General features: G+C 39.5%; 1 protein-coding gene across 3 annotated transcripts in view; it reads left to right on the top strand.

The window, feature by feature from the left end:
- PKHD1 (PKHD1 ciliary IPT domain containing fibrocystin/polyductin) overlaps positions 1–24,290 on the top strand; it is a 445,188-nt gene that overhangs the window by 72,736 nt on the left and 348,162 nt on the right. For all 3 annotated transcript variants that reach the window (XM_054698860.1, XM_037519857.2, XM_054698859.1), the window contains exons 35-36: positions 4,412–4,631; positions 10,724–10,874. In XM_054698860.1, the coding sequence (XP_054554835.1) occupies positions 4,412–4,631; positions 10,724–10,874 (371 nt within the window). The remainder of the gene's footprint in view (positions 1–4,411; positions 4,632–10,723; positions 10,875–24,290) is intronic.

Below are 24,290 nucleotides of genomic sequence, written 5' to 3'. Positions count from 1 at the left end.
GGAAGATTAATAATAGGAAATTTAAGGTACTGTAGAAGATTTAGGTTTAAGACATTTTTTCATCCTTCACTCTCTCCTGTATGTAGCTCAGTGCTGGCACAGGGTATGTGCAAAATTAATGTTTGATGAAAGAATAAATGAAGGAATTGGGAAATAGTGGAAAAAGAAAACCAAGACTCCCCATTTCTAGGTCTACGGTCTACAGGTTTTTTTTTTTTTAAAGATTTATTTATTTATGCATACAAGAACTGGGGTGCAGGCCATTGGTGTGGGAGGTGAGAGGATTCTCCAGAGACAGAGTGGAGAGCAGAATAGCAGATCTACTGAAATACACCTGGTGAGGGGAGCAGCGGGTGAGTCAGGAGAGGTCTGTTGCTCCATGTGGGTAGCTCCCTGGCCAGCTGGGGATCCAACTTGTACTGCAGAGGCTGTGGATAACTTCATAGTGCTGAGACTTAACTCCTTGTACCACCAGGGAGACCCGTCTACAGGGTTTTTTTTTTTTAAAGGCTTTTACATATATACATGTGCATTATATGCTTAAATTAACTACCTACTAAAAGCTTCTTCGTGTTGTTTCAAGACAGTTAATTTCACCTAGAAGTAAAAAGAAAGTCATTAAGATTTCAGGGTCAGTTAAATTGTGGTGTTTCAAGCTTCATACCCCATAAGAGAAGAATGGCAGAAATTATTATATTCCTAGAGACTTGATTAGCAAAGGACTTCTCAGTATTACTCTTTAAAGAGGAAAACATGGGTTGGAATTTGTAACTCTTATCATTGCCATTAGGTGTCACCAAACACTCATTGATTGCACAGGAGCCATTCATTTACTCTAGGGAAATGGGTAATTTGACTGATTTTCCTCTTTCATAAAAATAAGTCCTTTAAAAGACTTTTAATTACAGTGTCTGAAGAGGGAGAGGAACTGGTGAAATTCAATTTCAGTTGTTTCTTTAAGATCCAGGGTGGGATTTAGGGATTTTATCAACCCCCTGAACTGGAAAAAATATTTTGAGTACATGATTGTGTGTTTCTTTTTCTAGGAAGAAGATTTAAAGTGGACACCAAATGGTCAAAGGGACTGAGTCTTACATATTATAAGAAACCACTATTAGTTTCCCTATTTCCAGTTAGAATTGCATATAGCCAATTCAGTTAAGAATCTGTTATGTTTTAAGAGATTTTTTAGAGGACAATTTCACTGTAGCAACTCTTTCCAGTGTTTCAGTTGTCATTTCCAAGAAAATCCATTCTTTTACTTCACGACACTCCCTCACTCTAATTTTTTTCAGCGTTGATCAGTTGACAACCCTTTTGTAAAGCTGAATAATCTCAGTCTTTTTAATGCAGTGGTTTTCACTGATAGCATTGTTGAGAATTAGGGTCGAGATTAATTGAAAATATAGTATTTTTGTTGTTGTTACAGGAGCAGTGGAAACAGTATCACCCAGGAGTTTGTTAGAAATGCAAATTCTTGGGGCCTACTAAATAGGAAAGTTTCCAACAAGTAAACATTTTGGTATTTCTCTTCTGAGCCCTCTGAATTCCCACATTTGTAAACTGAAGTCCCAAGCTAGGTAGCTTCTCTGTGAAAGCAAATCATGGCCAGATTGTGCAGTGCCCCAAGATGTCAATTTATAATCTGGTCTCATACTGGATTTTAAAACTACACTGTTCTGCTGGTTTATAATCTATCTCTTACCTATTATTATTCCAGGCTGCTTTTATTTTATTTTTAAAATATTTCTAACATGGCTTTGCACAGCTGGATTTTCCTTACATTTATAGGATTTTTTTTTTCTTCTGCGGTTTTACTGCCTTCCTATTTTCATTTGGTCTTTTGTTTATTTCTGTTAACTTCTCTCATTTACCAAGGTCACTTTGAATTCTGACTCTTGCTTTGAGTTTTATTCCATAGTTTGACTTTGCACAATAAAGAGAGCAATGTTTCACATTCCAGGTTGTAGATGATGGCTGAGAACTCAAACTTTCCTAATTATTGTTTTGCTTGTGCTGATGCCTCAGCACTCTGTGTTTTCTTTTCCTCAGTGGGATGGGGAGTTAGAGGTGGAGCTCAAAAAAGTTCTGTAGCTGCTTTAATGTCATAGATCTCTGCTTTCCCTTTAAATGTACTTTTAACAAAAGAAGAAATTTACTTTTTTATATGATGGGTGAAACTAATACATTGTGTTTGTTAAAGTCAGCAAGATGTTTGGTCTTTGGGTTTCTTGCATTTATACCTTGAATTATACCACATGACTTTCATGGAAATTTTAACACTTCCATGAGGCATGAAAAAGTGATTAAGGTCACACAGCTATTTACTGGCAGAATAAAATCATGGATTCCGACCCCCAGCCCTGGGTGTTTTCATAATCTACTTTGTCAATCTGCATTTACCTAATCACCCATAATGAGTTCATTATTTTATAGGTGTTAGCCTGTTTTTATTTGCTGTAGGGTTTATTAACCTAAAAGTTGTCATGTTTTCTCTGTCTTTATGACAGACCTACTATCATTCAGTTAATTGCTATAATTCACTGGAATTCCAGAATTCCGTGTAGAGAACCCACAATGTGTCAGGTGCTGTGGAATGTGATAGCAGCAATAATAATATCTGTGTGTTTCTGAATAACTACAAATCTTCTCACGTGCTTTTCTCCTTTCCCCTGGCTGCATGTAGCACAGTATTTTAGGCAGAGCAGCTTAGGTTCAAAGTCTTGATATCGTTTGTAGCATATCTGCATGGACAGGCTAGCTGCAGAAATAGAAGGCTAGAGAGAAATTTTGTTTTTCTTCACTTTATTAAAGTTTTCAGACAGAGCTGCTCTGAACCTGTCTCACATAGAGGATTGTTTATCTTCCTGTTAAAGGTTATTTTCAATCTGCCTTGTTGGTGCCTTTTTATATTATGTCTCACGGCCCAGAAAGAAATGGCCTAAGGGTCAGGGGCTTCAAATAATTGCTTTTTTTCTTGTGAAATGTTAATAGTCATAGGTATATGAAAATAAAGAACTTCTTTCTGTTAATCAAGAGAATCCATATAGAGAATGAAAAGTCTACCCACAAATCTGGAGAAGGTATTAATAACCTCAGGGTTATCAAAAACCATAGGGAGATTTTAATATGGTAATTTATCTATGACCTCTATAGGATTAGTACCAGAATATATAAAGAACACAAATCAATATGAGAAAAAACCCCAAGCATTTCAGTAGAAAAAGGTCAAATAACATAAATATGAATTTCACATAAGAAGAGACATGAGTTGCTACTAAAAATATTAATAAAAAATTCCTCAACATAGAAAGCAATAATGAAAATGCAACTGAAGGCCACAATGAAATCCTATTATATACACACACTGCACTGGACAAAATTAAAAAGTATGATTATGCCAAATGTTGACAGTTATGTGGAGTAAAGGAGACTCGTAACAATGGCTAATGAGAATATTAAATGGCACAATCACTGTGAAAACAATATAGCAATATCTTGTAAATTTTAACTTGTACTTACCCTATGAAGAACAATTTTCTTTAAGACATCCCTTAGAGAAATTTTACAGCAAAAACTTGGAAATACTCAAAATTCAATGAAAAGAAAATAAATATCGTACTTTCGCATAGTGCAATGTAGAACAGCAGTGAAAATATATGAACAACTTTTTTTTTTTAAGATTTATTTATTTATTTATGCAAGCACTGGGTACAGTCAAAAGCGCGGGAGGGTGAGAGAATTCACCAGAGCCAGAGCGGGGAGCAGAACAGGCAGACTGACGAAGGACACTGCTGAGGGGAGCAGCGGGTGGCAGGAGAGGTCTGCGTGCCATGTGCGACCCTCGCAGGGTGGCTGGGGATACAACCGGTGCTGCAGAGGCTGCGGGCAGCTTGGCAGCCCAGCGCTCAACCGCTGCGCCACTGGGGAGGCCCAATATATGAACAACTTTTACATGAGATAATATGGATTAATCTTGGAAATATAATTTGAGAAAAAAAGCAAGTCTAAGAATATTATGTCATCTAATCTATATGAGTCAAAAACAAGGTAAAACACAAAAATCTCTTGTTTAGGAATAATTTAGGAAAAGTATTTAAAAAATACCAGTGATTGTTTCTGAGAATGAGGAGGAAGTGGATGGATGTGATTCTAGGCACACAACTATTTCAGACCTTATGTTGGCTGCTAGATTCATGTTAGTTTTTCTAAACATGATCATTTATATTTTCAAGGATGTTACATATATTCTTTATGTGTTCTGTATATATAATACATTTTTAAAAAGTAAACAGATAGCTTGACTTTCCTATTCGTCAAGGGACAACGTATGAATTTTATTCATGTAAAAATCTGATGACTTCTATCCTTTCTGTGGTTATTATTGACCTAATGTGAGCATTTCCTGTAGTGTCCTTGGCTTTCCTGTGTGACCTGACGTACAATGAGGAGAGCTGTGAAGCCTCGAGCCACACCTATGTGCAGTGTGACTTGACTGTCACTATAGGGACAGACACACTGCCTGAATCACGGCCTTACTTCTACATTTGTGAAGAAAGTTCCCGATGTCTCTCTGCACCCAATCATTGGCTAAAGTCAGACTTTGCAACATTCTCAGGACTCTTCATCAGGTAATGACTCCTCTCCCTCCCTAACCTTCCCCACCTGTGCCTGACCAGTGGGCTTACCAAGCCCCAGCCACTGCAGTCTCTGTGGATGTGGCCCTGGGGTCCACAGCTCTTGTTGGAGGGACAATTCCATTGTGGATTCCAGCCAGCCTGCATATCAAAGCATCTCCTGTCTTTTCAAGTGTTCAAGAGAACATCTGAAAAATCTGCCCAGTAAACAGCTCGCTTTGTTCTTGCTTAGATTTTAATATTTATCTTCCGATCCAAAGCAACATCTGGTGAATGCCAATGGGGAAAAAGATTAGACATTATGAAAAACAGAAGGCTCTTTTCCCCTTTCCTTTTTCTTTTCTTTCCAAACAGATACACAAGTATGAAAAAAAGTCATAGAGAAATCCAGCAGATTGTACAATGTTTATTCAAAAGCGGGTGGGGGGATGCACATGCGGAATTACTGTAGATCTAGGACTTAGAAGCCATAAGCTTATAAGGGCTTTTTTGAACTTAAAAAGCAAGCAAATAAATACCACAATGTTGCAGGTAAGACCTCCTTCTGTAAACAAATAAAAAAAAAGTGTGACCATGTTGATGACTTGGATGGCCTTAATTTCTGCAAGCAGCTATTTTCTGATCAGTGTGATATTTCGGGGCTAATCATTCTGTATTTCTTATCCAGATAGAATGGCTACATCTGATTACTTAATGAAGGCCTATTTTCCCACTGAAAAATAAACTAAACAAAACTAATTACCCAGAATGAAAGTGATAAGCAGCTTTTTTCATCTTTTGTCTGCCTTTTTGATGTCCTTGCTTGAGTATGAATTTGCTACCAGAGGCAGCCAGAGCATCCTTGGATGCTTGCTTTCTAGAAGGGCATGCCAAACCCCACTTTGATGGCATAGAAATTGGTTGTACTCAGGTGAGACTAGGTTTCAGAATCACTGGTGTGGGACTCTGGAAATTTCCAATTTAAGACTCTATGAAATGCAGGACTTTATCTAGATCTCTGTAACTTTCCCTTCGGAGTTCTCCGGTGTCCTTCACTCCAGAAGGTAACTGAAGCTACCAAGTCTCAGACCCCTTAAAAAGTTAGGTTCTTATCTGTTAAGAGCATCTCAAAATTGCTATCCAAAATTGCAATATTTAGAATATTGCATTAGGAAAAGTACATGTGATTTCTTGAATAAGAATTAAAATAAAAATGCCCTGAGATTTAAACAAAGTTTATAGTTAGTGTTGATTAGGGTAGGGGGGAATCAGAACTGTTCTTGTGTGAAGGAAATTAGTGCAGTCTTTAGAGGACAATTGGCAATATGCACTAGTAATCTTCTAATTCTGCACACTTTGTGATCGAGCAGTTTTATTGCTAGTGTTTTATATTAAGCAGTTAGAAATATGTAACATTTATTAAAAACAGATTTAATATTTTAGATGTAATAACATAATATTTGAAATCAGTGTTTAGTAATAATGAATGTAACAAATAATATCATATTGAGGAGACTTTAAAAATCATGATAGAATATTTAACCAAAGAAGGAGATTTTTATAATATATTGGGCAGTGAAGGACACGAAACAGCATGTGAATGAAATCCTGGTTGTATATAATATATATGTGTATAGACTTTTTTTTTCAAAGATTTATTTATTTATGCATGCAAGAACTGGGGTGTGAGCCAGAGGTGCGGGTGGTGAGAGGATTCACCAGAGACAGAGTGGGGGAGCAGAGCAGGAAGATCTAATGAAATTTTCTGCTGAGGGGAGCAGCAGGCAAGGCAGAAGATGTCTGCTGCTGTGCCATGTTGGTCAGCTCCCTGGCCTGGGATCGAGCTTGTGCTACAGTGGCTGGCAATAGCTTGATAGCACTGTCTTTAACCCCTGTGCCATCAGGGAGGCTCTGTGTGTAGATTTTTTTAAGCGTTAATAGTGCCTGTCTTTGGTGGCCAGGGTACTAATCACTTTTCTTCATCAAATATTCATGTATGTTTTTAGTGAATACATAATAATTTAATAAATAGAAAAATACACTATAAATTCTATGAGGGATATTAAAGGACATCATATGCTGAATTACTTACCTTAGTTATTTATAACATTGTGCTCATGAATCCAGAAAACTACTTTGCAGGATATTTACAAAGAACCCATTTCTATGAAATGCTTATCCTCCTGACAGCTCCTACCACTATGGAATTTATGTCACTTGCAAAGGTAGATATGTATATAAGTGGTAAAAATATGCCCAATTTGTCCACCTCTCCATCCATGCATCCTACCATCTGTTCATCTGATACTTGTCAAATACCTACTGTGTTCTAGCTACTTTGCCAGTAGTTGGTGACTCCATGGTTAAAAAAAAAGTGAAGTCTGTGCCCTTGAGGGTAGAAGAAGAAGCCAGGAAATTAACAAGTCAATCTCATAGTGTGATAGGGTTCAGGAATTTTGTGGGGACACTTTAGACAAGGTGCTTAGGGAAGGTTTCTCTGCAGAATTATCTTACATGCTGAGATAACAGGAAGAAGTTGTAGTTATGGAGAGTGAGAAAATGCAAAGGACCCATCAAGTTTTATGAAATGCAGAGGCCAGTGGGGCAGGAATAAAGTAAGAAGGAAGGAATATGGCTTTAGATGAGCTTAGGGAGGTATGTAAAGTCTTGAAGATGTTTGGATTCTATTCTAAGTGTAGATTAGTAACTTTCCAAAGTGACATCATGAAGTCATGATATGGTCGGGTGGACTTCTGACTTACTCACACTGGACTTTGCACAATGTCATGCTGCCTGTATCAGCCATGAAAGCCTTGACTGAGCTATGCAGGTTAAATAAGATTGCAGGGCCATGAGAAACAATTCCAAGCTAAGGGTGGGGAGCAAATGCCTGCAGTAATTTAATTGCCTGCCCTAGGTAGTGCATATAGAATTATCTGCTTGCTTTTGGATATGATGAGACCAACAGGAAGAGCAATAGGTTGAGAATCAGGAATCTTAGGTTCCAGAGCTGTCTTTGCTACCGTTTGGACCAAAAATTTTTAGCACATTTCCTCAAAATAAAAATTTGTGTGCCTATGTGCTCATTTATATTATTTGTATCTATCTCTTTATAGATAGGTATATTTACATTTATGTATTTACATTTAATAAATCTGGCCACTTGTACTACTTAATTCATAGGATTGTTGTGGAAGAATACAAGGAATAACAGCTATTAGGAAACTTTGAAATTCTGTAAATGTTAGTCTATTCTTGAATCCTGGTGTCTCTGGTAATTTTGATGATGGCTTTTTAATGAAAAAAATCTCCACTGAGATAATCAGGGACAACCACCAAAAGAAATATGAACTAAAGCCTGAAAAAAACATCTAAGCTAACAAAGTGTTTTAACTCTTTCAGAACAAGGGAATAGGATGAGGGAAGACAGTGCAAACAGAAGGTGGGCAGAGAAACTCCCCCCATTTTATACTTCGTTGGTGAGGAGTCGAGACAGGGCAGAGGGCTCCTTAGGAAGTTTGGAGCCCAGGCCTAAGAAAAATTGTAAAGGAATTGCTGGCATCCTTTCCTCCTATATCCCACGTCACCCATTGATTGACCGAGTGTAAAGCTTTGCTGCTAGGATAAGGAGCCTTCAAGGTGATGAATGTGAGGAGGGAGTGCACAGCAGAGGGAAGTGATGGGTACATATTCTCCCACTTGCCTATAAAAGGGAAAAGGGGGAATGCTAGACACTTAGAAAACTAAGTCTGACCAAATTCTAGAATGAATTATTAATCAGATGGTTGGTAGCCTACAGAAATGGAAATAACTCTTTGGGGTCTGAGTCACAAGAACTATGATGGTGGGGTAAGTGAGCCTCATTTCCTTTCTTATGGATTTATAAGCAATTTATGACGGAAATATAGAGATAGCATCTTCAGCTATTACCGAACCCCTACCCCCCAAATTTGCAAAATCCAATGTGGTCTGACGCTGTTGCTTTAAAGTTAGATGTTTTATTTGAAAACCCCTTGTGCATGTGACATCCTATCCCATTGCATTTCCATGTTTCCCTAAATATTGTATTTTCATTTAAAAGTTAAATTACTTTGCTGTTCTCTTTTTGAATCTTTGAGTACAACTGACGCTCCAGAGCAAATGCTGTATTTATCCTATGGTTTTGTCAACTCCCTGGTTGGTGGCTCAGCTAAGTGGGTTTGTGGCTCCATCCCAATCTCCATATTCAAAATGTATTTGAACAAATGGTCCACAGCAGTGACAAGACATTAATGGTAATGAATGCACATCCTCACTTTTACATTTTAACAGTAGTACCACCAACACCACGATCTCAAAAATTTATAACAAGAATTTTCTTTTTTGGATACTTGTGTACTAGGATCTGTGTAAAATGTTTTGTAGACTTCATTTCCCTCCATTCACTAAACAACTCCATCAAATAGGTACTTGATGAATTGGTAACTCCATTTTATAAATATGGTAACCAAAACTTGAGACTCATGTCCTCACAATGTTATAAAGATGGTAAATATCTGCTTGGGGGATCCAATCTAACTGGCCTGTTTCTCAAAGTCAGTATACCAAACTCAGATGGGGAAATCTGATTCTGAGACTTGAAGTTCTCCACCATCTTAACTTATGCATGGGGGCTACAGAACACACACTGTATTAGGTGCCATGGATATAGGGCTCAGTAAAGGGATCACCCCAAATTCTGTGCCTTTAGTGCTGGGTGGCATGATGTTAAAGTACTGACAATCTCCACATAGTAGGTCTAGAGGAGAATGGATATGGAAGTCCCATGTCGGGTAGATGTGGAGCAGGAAATATTTTAACATGAAGTAGTCAGAGGAGATAGTTACCCTGCTCAGTATTTCTAGCAAATTATTGGAGAAGCCATTTTGACATTGATTTTAAAAAAGATGTTGTAGTGGCTTATAATTTATAGCTTCTGAAGCAGTGGCCCTTTGCCCATTCTACCATCCTTTCTGGTCTTCCCATGGACCTGCTACTTTTCATGGCTGATGTTTGATCAGCATCTTAAAATGTGAGCGCATTGCTCTAGGAGACAGGGCACCTGGGTTCTAGTCTGGGAGTTGCCACTTTGAATGTGTCTCTTATAATGCAAATCCCCTGACCTCTTTGGGTTACATTTTTCATGCCTCTACCTAATTTACAGGTGAAATGAGATCATACATATGAAACTGTTGGAAAGTATAAGATATCCTGCATTATTATTACTAATAATCTTTGAGTTAGTTGCAACAATGCCTAAAGCCAGGATTATTCTTGAATAAATATCACACCTGTTGGGGACAATACCCAGCAATATTCCACACTCTCACCTCCTCTCCATTGCATATTTTTAGCCTTTCTGTAATGCTACACTGCTGTTTTTCATTTTAAATCCAGTCTGGCTTCTCCCCTTAAAGCAAGAGGACTTTTAAAGCGAGTGGCTGGTAGTATAACTGGCACATATATCGAATCTCCTTAGTCTGGGCTGTTAAGTAAGTTTAATTAATTTACTAAGTTAATGTTCCACTGCTAGCAACAGAGCCTCATTGCCATCAGCTGGGGAGAGGGAATTGAAAGCCTAAATGAGCTCATTTTTTCACAGTTGGAATTAGGGACCAGTTAGCCAGTTGTGTGGGTTTTCCAATTTCTCCATCTGCCCTGGGGGGATCCAGGGAATTCACTCCCCCAACACTAAGTGTGAGTAAGAACAGGAAGAGGGAAAGGGAAAAGAAAAAAAAAAAGACCTCTCCCCATATTTGCTTCCATTTTTGGAACTGGAAATATTGTCTGCGCATGGCTTGTTAAGTTGGGCATGGAGACGCGTTTGCTAATGTTCCTAATAGATTTGGAAAAGAGAAGCCTCAGTGAAAGATATTTACCATGTACATTTTCATTGCAGGGTGTGCAGATAAAGGGAAAACAAATAAACAATAAAAGAATGGAAACAAAATTACAGAAATTTGCAAAATTTGACAAATGGTGGCCTGTAGTTGCCACAAGCTAATGGCTTGCAATGATTAATAAGAGTAAAAATAATTGCATTTCATTAAGATTGATGACACCCCATTTAACCTCCCCTCTCGTTTCAGCCCTAAAGTGGAAAGAGATGAAGTTCTCATCTATAATAGCTCCTGTAACATTACCATGGAAACTGAGGCAAAGATAGAGTGTGAGACGCCTAATCAGCCAATTACCGCCAAGATTACTGAGATACGGAAAAGCTGGGGCCAGAACACTCAGGTATAATCAAATTTTTTTTACAGACTGATTCAAACAGCTCAAATTAAATTTGTAATATTGTGTACATTAAAAAAACAATTTAGTCCAAATGGCAGCGATATATAATATTAAATGCTCTCAAACTTTGAGGAGCTGGTCTAATGCACAACATCTGAATTCATAGTTAACTATGGTTAATCATATATTTTCTCAAAAATAAATGAGTGCTGCCTGGGCTCTTTTAAAGCAAATTCTGAACAGATAATCTCCTCCGCATTTTGTCCTGCTTTCTGCGTACATGTTTGATGGGGGCTCTCTGGGGCTTATTTCATCATGAAATAAATGGCCTACATTTTAGCCAGGGCCTCTTGGAAGGTGTCCAAATCACTCAGCCATCCTCAGTTGGTGGGATGGCAATGCTGGCTTGTCCATCGGTTATCTCCCCACAGACAGAGACATGCTTCAGAGGGGATTCCTTGGAAATTAGAAGTGAAAACGACTGCCGGTCCTTTGGTCTAGCCTCGCTACCTCAATTCATCTGTTTTAAAATCATCTAAACCACTCCCTCCACATGGCTCTGCTAAGAATGTGTTCTAAAAGTCCCCCATGAGGGATTCCACAGCTTCCCTAGGGAATTTTTGAGAATTGAAATCAGAAGCTAAGGGCTCTTTGGAAATATATCAGATAATCTTTTACAACTCCCCAGGCTTCTCATGGTACACAGATAAAAAATAATATTTATTGAGCACCTACTCCCTTAGGTGCCTTTCTCTTTATGAAAGCAATTCTCCGATTTTCCTTTCTTTTGTCTCTTTTATTTGGAACAAACATTTATTGAGTGCCTATTATGTGCCACATGCCATAGCTGATTCTCATGAGTGTTGGCTGCTTCAGTTAAATCTCCCAAGGTCAAACTATACTCTCTGGCTGTGGAATGTGTATTTTTCTATAATTTATGATTAGTGTCGAAAATGCCTGCAATTACAAATTATGTGATTTTTCTGCCTTTTTGAAACTCTTCTCTGTCCTTCCTAAACTCCTGCTGGGATCTTCCTGTCCATCCTGTCACCTATCTAGGATTCTCATGCCTTTGTGTCTTCTCTTCCTGTGGTTGCCAGAGTGGTCACTTCTTGCTTCATTGTATTCCCCAAATTTGACTCTTCCATTCAATTCATTTTCAATTTTTAAAAAAGATTTATTTACTTATGCATATAAGAACTGGGGTACAGGCCAGAGATGTGGGGGTGAGAGGATTCACCAGAGACAGAGTGGGGAACAGAACAGGTAGAGATAATGAAATACACTGCTGAGGGGAGCAGCGGGCGAGTTAGGAGAGGTCTGCTGCGCCATGTGGGTCAGCTCCCTGGCCGGGAATTGAACTCATGCTGCAGTGGCTGTGGATAGCTTCATGAATTGCTGTGTCTTAACCCCTTGCACCACCAGAGAGGCCCTCATTTTCAATTTTTGATTCTTCGTCTCCAGCACAACAGTCTCTGCATCAGCATTAGCTACTCAGAGTTGTCTGTTGGGGGCATCCCAAAAGTTTATGGTAGCGAGGTAGACTGCTAAGTCAGTTTGTATTGTGGAGAGAGACCTGTGGTCTGACTACAGTTGTGGGACACTCAAAAATCTTTAAGCCTTTCTGGTCCTCAGTTTCCACCTGGGTATTAACCTGGGGTGGTTGGGATGCTCACAGGAGCACAAGCTGGTGAGAGGGAGAAGGGCAGGTTAGCACAGTGATTATGCATGGGCTGTAAAGTTAGCCTGCTGGGGTCTGAAGACATCACTTGCCAACCTGGGGATTTGAGGCAAGTTACTTAGCACCTCTGTGACTCCAATTTTCTCATCTGTAAAGTGGGGATAATAATAGAGCACTAGACAGGGTGGATGTGAGGATTCAAACGTGAGCCATGGACAACTGCACTTCACACACAGGAAACATCCAATGGGAGCTCTTATTGACAGGGCTAGTTTGCTAGTGGTAGTGCCAGAAAGTGATGTAGAATTTTTCTCTACACTGTTCACTGCTTTGACCAGATCATGGCCTAATTTTGAAATTTTGAGGGTGCTTAAATGCCTCGGCCATCTTTAAATATTTCTATAACATGTATTTATTGGAACTCTAAGCATGTTTAAGGTCCTGTGCTATGCCCTGATGGATAGAAAAAAATTAATACAAATAATATGGAAAGAGATCACCTTTAAGGGATAGGAAGGAGAGTGGGCATGTGTGGACATAGGTAAAGTTCAAAGAAGGACATGTGGCCAATCATGATGGTTGGATGGAATGCTAGACACCATCTGCACTAGCCCCCTCGTTCGAGAGAATAGTTGGCTGAGGTCCATGAAGAGAGGTGACTTAGTCACAGTCACTCAGCTAGTAATTAGCATCATAACCCATGCGGCCTTAAGTCTTTGTGGGGAAGTGAGTCATGTAATCTTTAGAAACCAGAGAGACATATTTGTCAAAACCTTCTTGGCTGTGATAGTAAACTCCAGTCTAGGAAGCTCCAGACTTCGGGTGTTTGGTTGCCCTATAGAAGTTGGGATGTATGATTTCCCTTCTTGGGCCTGCGTACAATGACACCTCCCCTGTTAGGCTATACAGTTGCTTTATTTGGCCCAGGCTTGGAGAAAACCAGCACTGAGAGGTGCTTCCTTGGGATTAGAATTCAGGTCTCCAACTCCAAGTAGAGAACCTTGCAATATCAGTTCCACAGACGGTAATGGGTATTCTGTGAGAAAGGGGCTCTGAAGTCAATTCATTTGTAAAATATGGATTAAACAAAGTTCTGAGTTGTGTATTCTTTCTTACCAAAAGACTTCTGAGAGCATTCAATTTGTGACTTGATAAAGCATATTTCTGAGGGAAGGCAGAGGAGTGGTGTATGCCTGACCCTGTTTGTTCATGGAACTCTTTATCCCCAACATTTCTTTTGGGGCTGACATCTGCCCTGCTGCCCTCACTTTGGGAAATGTGACCCATGCCATATTCTTCCCTGTGCTATAGAATAGGGGATCAAAGCTTCTGTTCAGATGGGGGCAGTCATATAAGGTAAGTAGGCATTGTTCATTTCCTGTCTAGAAAATTGGGCCTGGTTGAGAGGCAATCAGGGGAGCAGAGGAGAAGTGTTCCTGGTGGATAAGCCACTTTGCTCAATGCTCTGAGGCAAGAACCCATAGGAATAGTGCAAAGGGCATGGCTCGGTGAAGGGGAAGGTAGACTGGGCTGGGCTGGTGATGGCAGGTGGTTCAGCAGGTGGCATGTCCTTGAGCAGTCACTGCATGATTACAGGTGTGGTTAAGTCACATTGATTTGGTAGCTGGGGAGGCAGGAGCGTCTCAACCAGGGAGAACCAGGAGGAATGGAGAAGAGGGAACCCACATGGTAGTTAACCCTGGGTAACTTGTGTTAAAGTATTCCAAGTTAGGAAAAGGTAAACATCTTTGGCAGGAAAATCATGTTCTGACTTTCCAAAGAGATCTATTCAAATTTCTATCCCTCCCCACCCCCATACACATCAATCCATCCATGCTCAGGACTCCCAGAGTCCTGATTTCCAGCCTAGAAATCTCTCCTGAAATTCCAGATTCCCGAACCTCATTGCCTACCAATATCTTCAATTGATTATCAAAATGACATCTCAAATCTAACAGATTCTAAATTGAACTTCTGATCTCCACTGCTCCCTCCTCACCCTACCACTGTAGTCTTGAGTTGATGGCAGCTCTATCTCTTTCACAGTTCAGGCCATGGAAGAATCCTTGAGCTTGCTAATCCCACATTAGATCTATCATGAAATTCTGTTGACTGTACCTTCTAATCTGACCACTTGTAGCAAGTCTATGGCTACCACCAGCACCATCATCTTCTTCTGATTACTACAATGCCCACCCAGCCAGTCTGCCTGCTTCACTTCCCTCCCTTCAGTCTATTCTAACAGAGTCCCTTCCAATGGTTCATTTCAATATATGTCAAATAATTTTACTATTCTCCTCAAAAACCTTCCAATGTTTCCTAAATTGTCTCTCAAAAAATTCTCTTATTTGCCTAATGGGCCTTCCTCTGCACGGCACCCTCCCTCAAATCCTCCTAGACTTCCCTGCTCTCTTTTCTCACCTTTTACCTATTTTGTTCCAGGCTCCTCTGTCCACAGCTCCTTGCCGTTCCTGGAAAGTGCCAGGTTTGCTCCCACTGAAATCTTTGCATTTGTTCTTCCTTCTGTTTACAATACTTGCTCCCCTCCCCTTGCCAGAACAACCCTCCACTTTAACTTTTGGCTAAAATGTTACTTGCTCAGTGAAGACTACCCTTACTACCCTTACTAACCTATTTAAAAGTTCAACCCAGAGCTGCCTACTTCACATGCCATACTTGCAATTTCTTTCTTCTGTTTTTCCATAGTCATTATCACCTGCTAATAGACTACATAAGGTCCTAGTTTATTATGTTTACTATCTGAATTTTCTTGCTAAAATATGATCTCCAAGCGCCATGAATGTTTGCCTACTTTGTTCACTAGTGTATCTCAAGCACCCAGAATAGAGCCTGGATCAATTGTATTAATGAATAATAAAGGCAAGTAAATACAGTTAAAACAAACCTTCTCTTCGGTTACTTCTCCAGTACGACCCCCTGAAGATATATCTGGAAGGAAATACACACACATATAGTAATAGACCTAATTTGCACACAAAGATGTTCTGACTCGACTATTTACATTTTTCTTCTGCTTGTATTAAATATATTGGCACTCTAGCATACAAGCTCCTTGAAAAGAGGAACTTTGCCACCACTGTATATATCAGGTCTTATTAGAAGTTATTGAATGGATGAATGGATTTATAAATGAATGAATACACCATGGTCATCTTTTCCTTTTAGTATCTGTGCATTTCTTTCCTTCAGAAGGACATTGATTATCCCTATTATGTATCACTGTGATACATAGAAATAGGAGAAAGGGTATTACCAGAAGGAAAAAAATCAAAAGCTTGCTGGAAAAGACAATAAGGTTTTGAGGGATCTCTACAGAACAAATGGTAGATTGGGTCAGATGGGTAGAGAAGCCACAGCAGAATAAACACAGTTCAAACAAGTTTGGAGGAAAAAAGGGAAGAGTGTAGTTTGACTTGTCAGTGGAACTCTGGGAGGAAATCCAAGCCTAAGAGTCTTGAGATCCTGGTAATTAACGAGAGGATGGTTGGGGAGAACTTTCGGTGGAGGTGGACATTTCCTGTCCTCTCCCTCCCTTTTTCTCTGTTTCTATGTACTGGAGTGGTTGGGTTTGTGGCCCTCAAGATGAAGTCTTAAGAACAGCTCATAGAGCCAATGGGAGTTATTTGCCTGGAGACAGGGGATGGGTTTGGTTCATTGTGGATTTTAGGGCGCATGTTGAACTCAGCCACTGGAGGTCTGGGACAGATCCAGAGAAGGAAGAAAAGACAGGGGAGGCAATGTTCTCTTTGTTCTGCCCCCAAGGAATTCCTTTGCATTCACTCCACCCATCCAGATGTTTTACCTAGCAATTTCAATTATGATAACTTGAAGAGGTTTCTCTGAACATCTGATCTGCTATATCAGCAGAAAAATAAAACTTAAACTTTGCTCTTGAAATTCTGTATGGGAATTAATTATAAACTTAGAATCCCATACCTAGTCAAATACTACTTGAAGTAAGAACAAAATAATATATGCTATACAAAATTTAGAAATTTTATCACTCTTGTGCACTCTCTGAAACATGATGTACTCTGGAAAACTGTAAAATGAATCAGGAATAAAGATAATATGGGCTACAAACCCCATGAACAAAGAATCCCCCCAAAGAGTAAAAAACATGTTAAAAATGTTGCTATGAAGTTTAATGTAATTAAGAATTGATTCTTAACCAAATAGAAGTAGGAATTTCTTTTTTCTAGTGGATAATAGAAGGACAATAAGCTATAGAGGCACAAGCCCCCTCTTAGGTGAAATAAAAAGGCATTTGTAACACAAGCCACATTATGTGAAGGACAATAAATGTGAGAATAGAAAATGACTCAGTGAAAAAGATAGTCAAAATTAAGTTCCTGAAAAGGGAAATTTAGATAAAAAGCAAGGCAATTTGCTCCACAAAGACCTAGAAAATCTTTGGATTTAGAGAAATTTAGGAAACCAGAAAATATACATGAGGCATGATGCTGAAAGAAGGGACTTGTTTGAAATCTTCTACAAAGAATAGCTAGATCCCCAACCAGATGATTATTTTACCCCTCCCCTCAGGAAGCAGAGGTATAATTTCTGGATAAATTGAATTAGCAAGATATTAATTGATGTTTGATATCAAAGCATATGGGAGGTGGGGATGGAGAATCCAATTGAAGTCTGGAGGATGAGTAGATGGTTTGCTTTCTCCTTAAAGATAGGTAAACCTCCTTCCTCTCTCCCCCACTAAATTCTCTGCTCATTTTTATTTTATTTTTTTTAAAGATTTATTTACTTATGCATACAAGAACTGGGGTGTAAGCCAGAGGTGTGGGAAGTGAGAGGATTCACCAGAGAGAGTGGGGAGCAGAACAGGCAGATCTACTGAAATACACTGCTGAGGGGAGCAGCAGGTGAGACAGGAGAGGTCTGCTGCACCATGTGGGCTGCTCCCTGGCAGCCTGGGGATCAAACTCGTGCTGCAGTGGCTGGCAGTAACTTGATAACGCTGTTTTTAACTCCTGTGCCACCAGGGAGGCCCATCTGTTCAATGTTAGAGTCCTGGAAACCTAAATTCTACTTCCAGAAAGGACATTAGAGGACACTTTTCTGAAGAGATTAAACCAGGGTAAAGAACCAAAGAGTTTGACATTTGGAAGCCTTGTGAAGTTCCACTTCCACAGCTTTTTACTTCACTGCTCTTAAATGTGAATGGATAGGCTTCTGGTTTTGGCCATGAGAAGATAATGAGTTTCAGACATACCCTCTGTCCATACACAAATATAAACTAGTCAAAACATATTTAAGGCATTGGATAACAGACAGAACAAGGCTGTGATCCTTGGGAGAAGGGAAACACACAAGGAGAGTGGCTTTCTGTCTGGGGCACTATTCCAAGCACAGCACAGGGAAACCGAATCCAAACAGAGTAGCAGTCTCATTGGGTGGAACAATCAGAGATTGGAGTTCAGGAATGCTTATGTAGGAAGGAGGTATAGAAAAGGAGGTAGAGGTAGGAGGACAGAAAAAATACTTAATGAACTAATGGCTAAACTTGTCCAAGATTTGATGAAAACCACAACCCATAGATCTGAGAAGCTTAATGAATCCAAATCAGAGGAAACATAAAAGATCCATTATTGAAGTTTTTAATAAGGTTAAGATGTTAACATTATAAAGTTAAGATGTCAGTTCCAATAAATATTTAGAGTCAATGCAATTCCAATAAAGCATCCCAACAGGTTTTTGGACTTGTTTTTTGGTAGAAATTTCCATGCTGATTAAAAAAAAAAATCATGGAAGTACTATGTACAGCCAAAATTACCTTGAAAAAGAGCAAAATAAACTTTGATGACTTACACTGCCTGATTTCAAGTCTTACTATAAAGCCATGTTAATCAATGGGAATTATAGGTTAGATCCCATTTGAAAGGATTTTTTTTCTAAAAATATATTTGAAAACTCTTGCTTCAGCGTCATGTCGCCCAAGGGAGGGAGAGATTGAAGGACGGTATGCTCAGGTGATACCTTTTGTATACAAAAGATCCTGTGATCAGGAGACCCTTAGTAACATTTGAGTCTATAGATAGTATTGGCAGGGAGAAAATCCAGATTTTGTGAGGTTTAAGGAGTGATCTGTAAGTCAATGCAGGCAGCTGGTATATAGATCACAAGTAGGGAGAGAAAGGAACTTTGCACACAAGCATCGTGGTTGGACAGCACAGAATCACAGGTCCTTCCTTACGTGCATACTCACTATCCTTAGGGCTATGGCTGAAGTGAAAGATGCTTGGATTAAAACCCAGCCCTTCAAGTGTGCATCTTGGTCTGACAGCACCAAGGCTTCTCAGGTCTTTTGCCCCATAATTATTCTAGTGACTCCAAATAGCCCTCACACACTGCTGTGGTTGGCAGGTTACATCACTACTATTTATTCTTGAAATATTTATATTTTAAACTCACTTGGACTCTTCAATGCATGGGTAGCTGCTCAAGAAGCAAAACTCCACCTTTTAATTTAATCGCTACCTTTTGTTTAAAAACAGTCTCCTAGAAAATTGCTGCAATACAGCAATGTGGTGAGTTTCATTTTCTTTGTAATGTGTATAGGTGGTTAAGGACTAATATGAAACTATTTTCCATTTCCTAATTAGTTTTGTCCCTTTTTTTGAAATCCAAGACATTTTTTCACTTTTATCCTTTCTTCTTCCCTCTCCTCCTCCTTATGTCCCCCTTCTCTTTCCTTCCTTCATTTTCCTTCTCATCTCTCCCTCTTTTCCTTCCTTTCAAACCACCTTTTTTTAAAAAAAGATTTATTTATGCATACAAGAACTGAGGTACAGGCCAGAGGTGTGGGGAGTGAGAGGATTCACCAGAGACAGAGCAGGCAGATTGACTGAAACACAGCGCTAAGGGGAGCAGCGGGCAAGTCAGGAGAGGTCTGTGCGCCATGTGGGTCACCTCCCTGGCCTGGGATCAAACTTGTGCTGCTGTAGCTGCGGAATGCTTCATAGTGCTGCATCTTAAACTCTTGCGCCACCGGGGAAGCCCCTCAAATCACCTTTTATTCAGTGTGTATCTGCAGGGCTGTGTGCCTGGGGGGTAGGGAGGGGAGGTGCTGTTAAAAGCAGAACTGAACTGGTTGTTAGATCAGGCACCTAACATGTAGGGGTTCAACCTTTTCCCCTGACCTAGAAAAAACTTGGTGTCTCTGTGCCTGAATTTTCTGTGAAATGAGAATCCTAATCTATACCGGCTGCCTACTGAGAGGGCAGGGGGAGTTGAGAAGCAGATGGGTTTGCATCTGAAAGAGGTTTTACCTTCTTAAGACAATTAGGCAAGTAGCAGAGACAAATAGGATACACAGTGAATAGGACTCCTGGGCCTGGTTTCTAGTGCTAGCAACGTCCCTGTCTGACTTCATGTGTGTGGAGTCGCTTAACCTTTCAATTGATTAAGGCTAGTACTGCCTGACTTCCAGCCTTTGGAGAGAGGAACACAGTGCATAAAAAAATATATTAGTATAAGGTAGAAGGTTTATATGATCTGAAGAAAAAGCAGAGTAGGTGGTAGGTGTGGTATAGTAATGTACATCTGGAGAGGTGTGAACTTACACCTCTAAATAATATTCAGTGTTGTAAACCAATGTTATCCCAATAAAAACAATACAAAAAAGGTGTATTAGGAGGTAGGACCCCAAAATCTTATAAAAGCACTATGATATAGTAGTTATGACTCTGGGTTATGGAATAAAACCTGATTTGAGGCTGATCCTTTTAACTTTTTTTCCATTTTTTAAAAATGAATTTCTCTTGAGATAATGTTATGTAGTTATCAGATATACACTATTATAATTCAACAGCTGTATACACTATATTGTTCTTACTATTAATAGGCTAGTTTTTGTCTAACACCATACTGTTGACCCCCTTTTCGTGTTTTATCCCCCAGCCTCAATCTGTTCTCTATGTCTGAGAATGTGTTTTGTTTTGCTTTGCTTATTTGTTTGCATTGTATCTTTGTGTTCCACTTATCAGTGAAATCACGCATTGTCTTTGACTTATTTCACTTAGCATGATAACCATCAGGGTGCTTCCATGTTGTCAAAATGACAAGAGTTCATCTTTTTCATAGCTAAGTAGTATTCCATTGTGTGTGTGTATGTAAGTGTGTGTATCACATCTTTTGATGAACAGGTAGGAAGCTGTACTTAACTTTTATCTTAAAATAATATACTTTCTGTTTTTAGTGGAAAATAGCAAGTTTTATTAGTCCTGCATAAATGACTATATTAATGGAGGCCAAGGGCATTCCCATTGGGAGATGACATGATTATTTCCTTCTGAAGTACAACTTCATAAATTGAAACCATCCTGTTCTAAATAAATACTGTGTGGAATTTTCTCAGTGAAATCTAATATCGTGCAGAAATATGTGGGCTCCTTTTGGGTCTGACTGTGGGAATGTAATGATCAAATTTCTTCCAAGTCTCTCCAAATATGAGACTTAGCTAGCTTGCAGATAAGGATGAGTGCTAGGAAATTGCTTTGGGTAGTAGGATGACTCGATGTTAGGGTTCTTGCATTCTGTAGGGGCAGTGAGGCTTGGTGAATGAAGAGCCAGAAATGTTCAAGCTAGTTTGTTTGCTGACTCATTGATGACCTTGGGCAATGCAGTTTTACAATTTCATGTCTTAGTTTCCCCATCTGTGACATGGAAGGATTATATAGAACTCTTTCCAATGGAATGTGAAAACTATGAGATATGAATATTAAATTATTAGTATTCTTAAATCTTCATGTGAGCTCACTTTTTCCTGGAGACATTATAGTAATTGTCATTTCTCTGTAGCTTGAGAATTAAGACCACCCTGTTATAAGTAGGTTCTCTTCCCAGGTATAAAGGAACTCAGATTGTAGTTGAATGGGTTTCAGAAAATATGTCGGGCCTCCCTGGTGGTGCAAGGGGTTAAGATGCAACCTATGAAGCTATCTGCAGCCACTGCAGCATGAGTTTGATCCCCGGCCAGGAAGCTAAACACATGGTGTAGCAGACCTGTCCTGTCTTGCCCACTGCTCCCCTCAGCAGTGTATTTCATTCAGTCTGCCTGTTCTGTTTCGCACTCTGTCTCTGGTGAATCCTCTCACCCCCCCACACCTCTGGCCTGTACCCCAGCTCTTGTATGCATACATAAATAAATCTTTTTTTTTTTTTTAATCTGGCCAGTCCTAGGTAGTGACTAATGGCACAATCTTTTTTTTTTTTTTTAAAGATTTATTTATGTATACAAGAACTGGGGTACATGCCAGAGGTATGGGGGCAGGGTGAGAGGATTCACCAGAGACAGAATGGGGAACAGAACAGGCAGACTGACTGAAAAACACTGCTGAGGGGAATAGCAGGCGAGTCAGGAGAGGTCTGTTGCACCATATTGGTCACCTCCCTGGCTGGGTATTGAACTTGTGCTGCAGTGGCTGCGGATAGCTTCATAAGTTTTGTCTTAACCCCCTGCGCCACCAGGGAGGCCCTGTAAATAAATCTTTAAAAAAAAAAGAAACTATGTCATTCGTGTGTGTGTGTGTGTGTGTGATTGGAGATGGTATTAGTCTGGCTGTGTTTGTGTTGGGGCATAGAGCAATATTTTGTAAGTATTTGGATGTATGTTTTCTAATTAGATATGTTAAACATTTTGCATTTTGCTAAAGTTATGAAATGTGAGCAGTTTTGAGTCTGATACACAGAACATTTCTATCTCAGTCTTGAATTACAGCAGGCAATTCAGCTAATTTGGAAAACTTGGATTTTCTCCCAAGTGATGTCCTCTTTTAAATCTTGTTTGCTTAGCACTCATTTTCCTCTCCAAGGTCCTTGCTGTTAGTACCACTGGGTTGAGGTCTGCTCTTTCATTGAGGAGCCAAAGCAGCTGCCCCTAAAATGCATATATTTGTGAGAAGAGCATGGGGAACTTGGACTAGATAGCTGCAGTGGCAGCTGGAGCCCCGAGGGTGAAGAGATTTAGGTAAAAGTGAATAGCAAGGATGTCTCATTTTGGATGAGGGAGAATGTGGTTGTTGAAACATTGGAAGTGTTATGGAAACTGACTTCATCAAACTGAACATTCAGCTCAGAGAGAAAGAATTCTCTTTTCTCAGGAAGGTTGTTTTAGAGAAGAGAAGGGGAACCAGATGGAGAGATACAGGGGTATTGGGTAAAATTAAGAGAATATTGAACTGATTTTTGGTACAAACTTTTATTTGGAGGTGGTTTTATGGTATTATTTTATGGGTGGATTGAGAGGAATTGTTACGGAGTCTATACAATGGTTGTCTCAAGCATAGACTTCCCTGTATAATTTTTGGACTGTTTCTTTTTCTCCTAGTTTGTTCTAGCTTTGAGGGGACTAAACTGTTATCATCAGGCAGATCAATAGAAGGTAGATAGGCCCTACTACACTTGATGGCTCATTTAGTTGCTATCTTCTTGGGTTGCTTTGACAACTGGTTGCTTTGACAACTTGTTGTCTTTGGCTAAAATTAGCTGATTATGGGTTACTAGTAGCCATGTTGATGGAGGAATGTCTTACACACACATTGGCTCCAGGCATCTCTTTGGCTGTCCTTATCAATGAAACCAACATAAATGCAAGACACTGGAAGAATGCATGGATATGGGAAACTTTTTCATAAAATATAAACCAGGGGATCATCTCAGCAAGCCCAAAATGAAGGAAAAGTATCTTTTCTAAATGAGGGAGGAAGGACATGTGTGGAAATGGACATCTTACGAGGTAATAAACTACTTTGAGGAACTTATGCAATAATAAGCAAATAAAACAAACTACAGGAAAGGCAATTCTTGATTTTATTGATTTTCCAAATGAACATCTGGAAAATCAGGGTATGGAAGATCGTAAGGTCTGATAATCACAGTGTTACTTTCTTCAGGTTCTCCTCTAGATGGGAGATGTAGGTAAGACCCAGAAAGAATCATTAGGAAGAATTTCCTTACTTCCAAAGAAGTTTTTATACCCTCCTAAGATTGGATATTCAACAAATTTTCTAAAACAACTGTTTTTAACAAAGAGAAATATTCCCTCTGTGATAGCCCTCTCCAATATCCATTTCTCATCTATTTTGAGAATAAGGGAGATTTGCGCTTCTCTACCCCACTGAAGTCATGATTTGTATGACTTGCTTAGAATGTGGGTAGAAACATTTAATGTCTAGGGCTCAACTTTTTAGCCTTCTCTGTTCCTTTGCCTTGATGATTAAATTGCCCAGATCATGGGGTCAACTTATAAAGGATAGTTCTTCTACCCTGAGGTATTGCCAACATTTTTAGTAGAACTGTATCAGTAAGATAGGGACATTATTGTGTCATGCCTGTGAGAATTTGGGGTTGTTTGTTACTGCACTTAATCTGGCCAGTCCTAGATAGTGACTAATGGCACAATCTTTAACCTTAGCCTTTTGGCAGGCCTGCTGCATTCCACTGGAGTTTTTAATTCTTCTCTGTGAAATCACTTGGAGTAATCACCTGGTTTATGTTGTTACTGTCAGGTCTGACAATCTGGACTATGATATGGGCCTGTCAGGTAGGAATTATGGGTTGAGTAGATTTAGTGAAGATTAAATCATCCTCTTTCTATACTTTGGATTCCCAATTTCCCCCTCCTTCAGTGTTGGTGTGCTGCCATTCTCACCCACAGTCCTTATGCCCTGAAGATCTTCTGTGGAATTTTCTACTGCTGA

The sequence above is a fragment of the Talpa occidentalis genome, unplaced genomic scaffold (genome assembly GCF_014898055.3).
Source record: "Talpa occidentalis isolate TD23 unplaced genomic scaffold, MPIMG_talOcc4v2.1 talOcc4.2, whole genome shotgun sequence".
NCBI lineage: Eukaryota > Metazoa > Chordata > Mammalia > Eulipotyphla > Talpidae > Talpa > Talpa occidentalis.
This window is presented reverse-complemented; position numbering and strand designations above follow the sequence as displayed.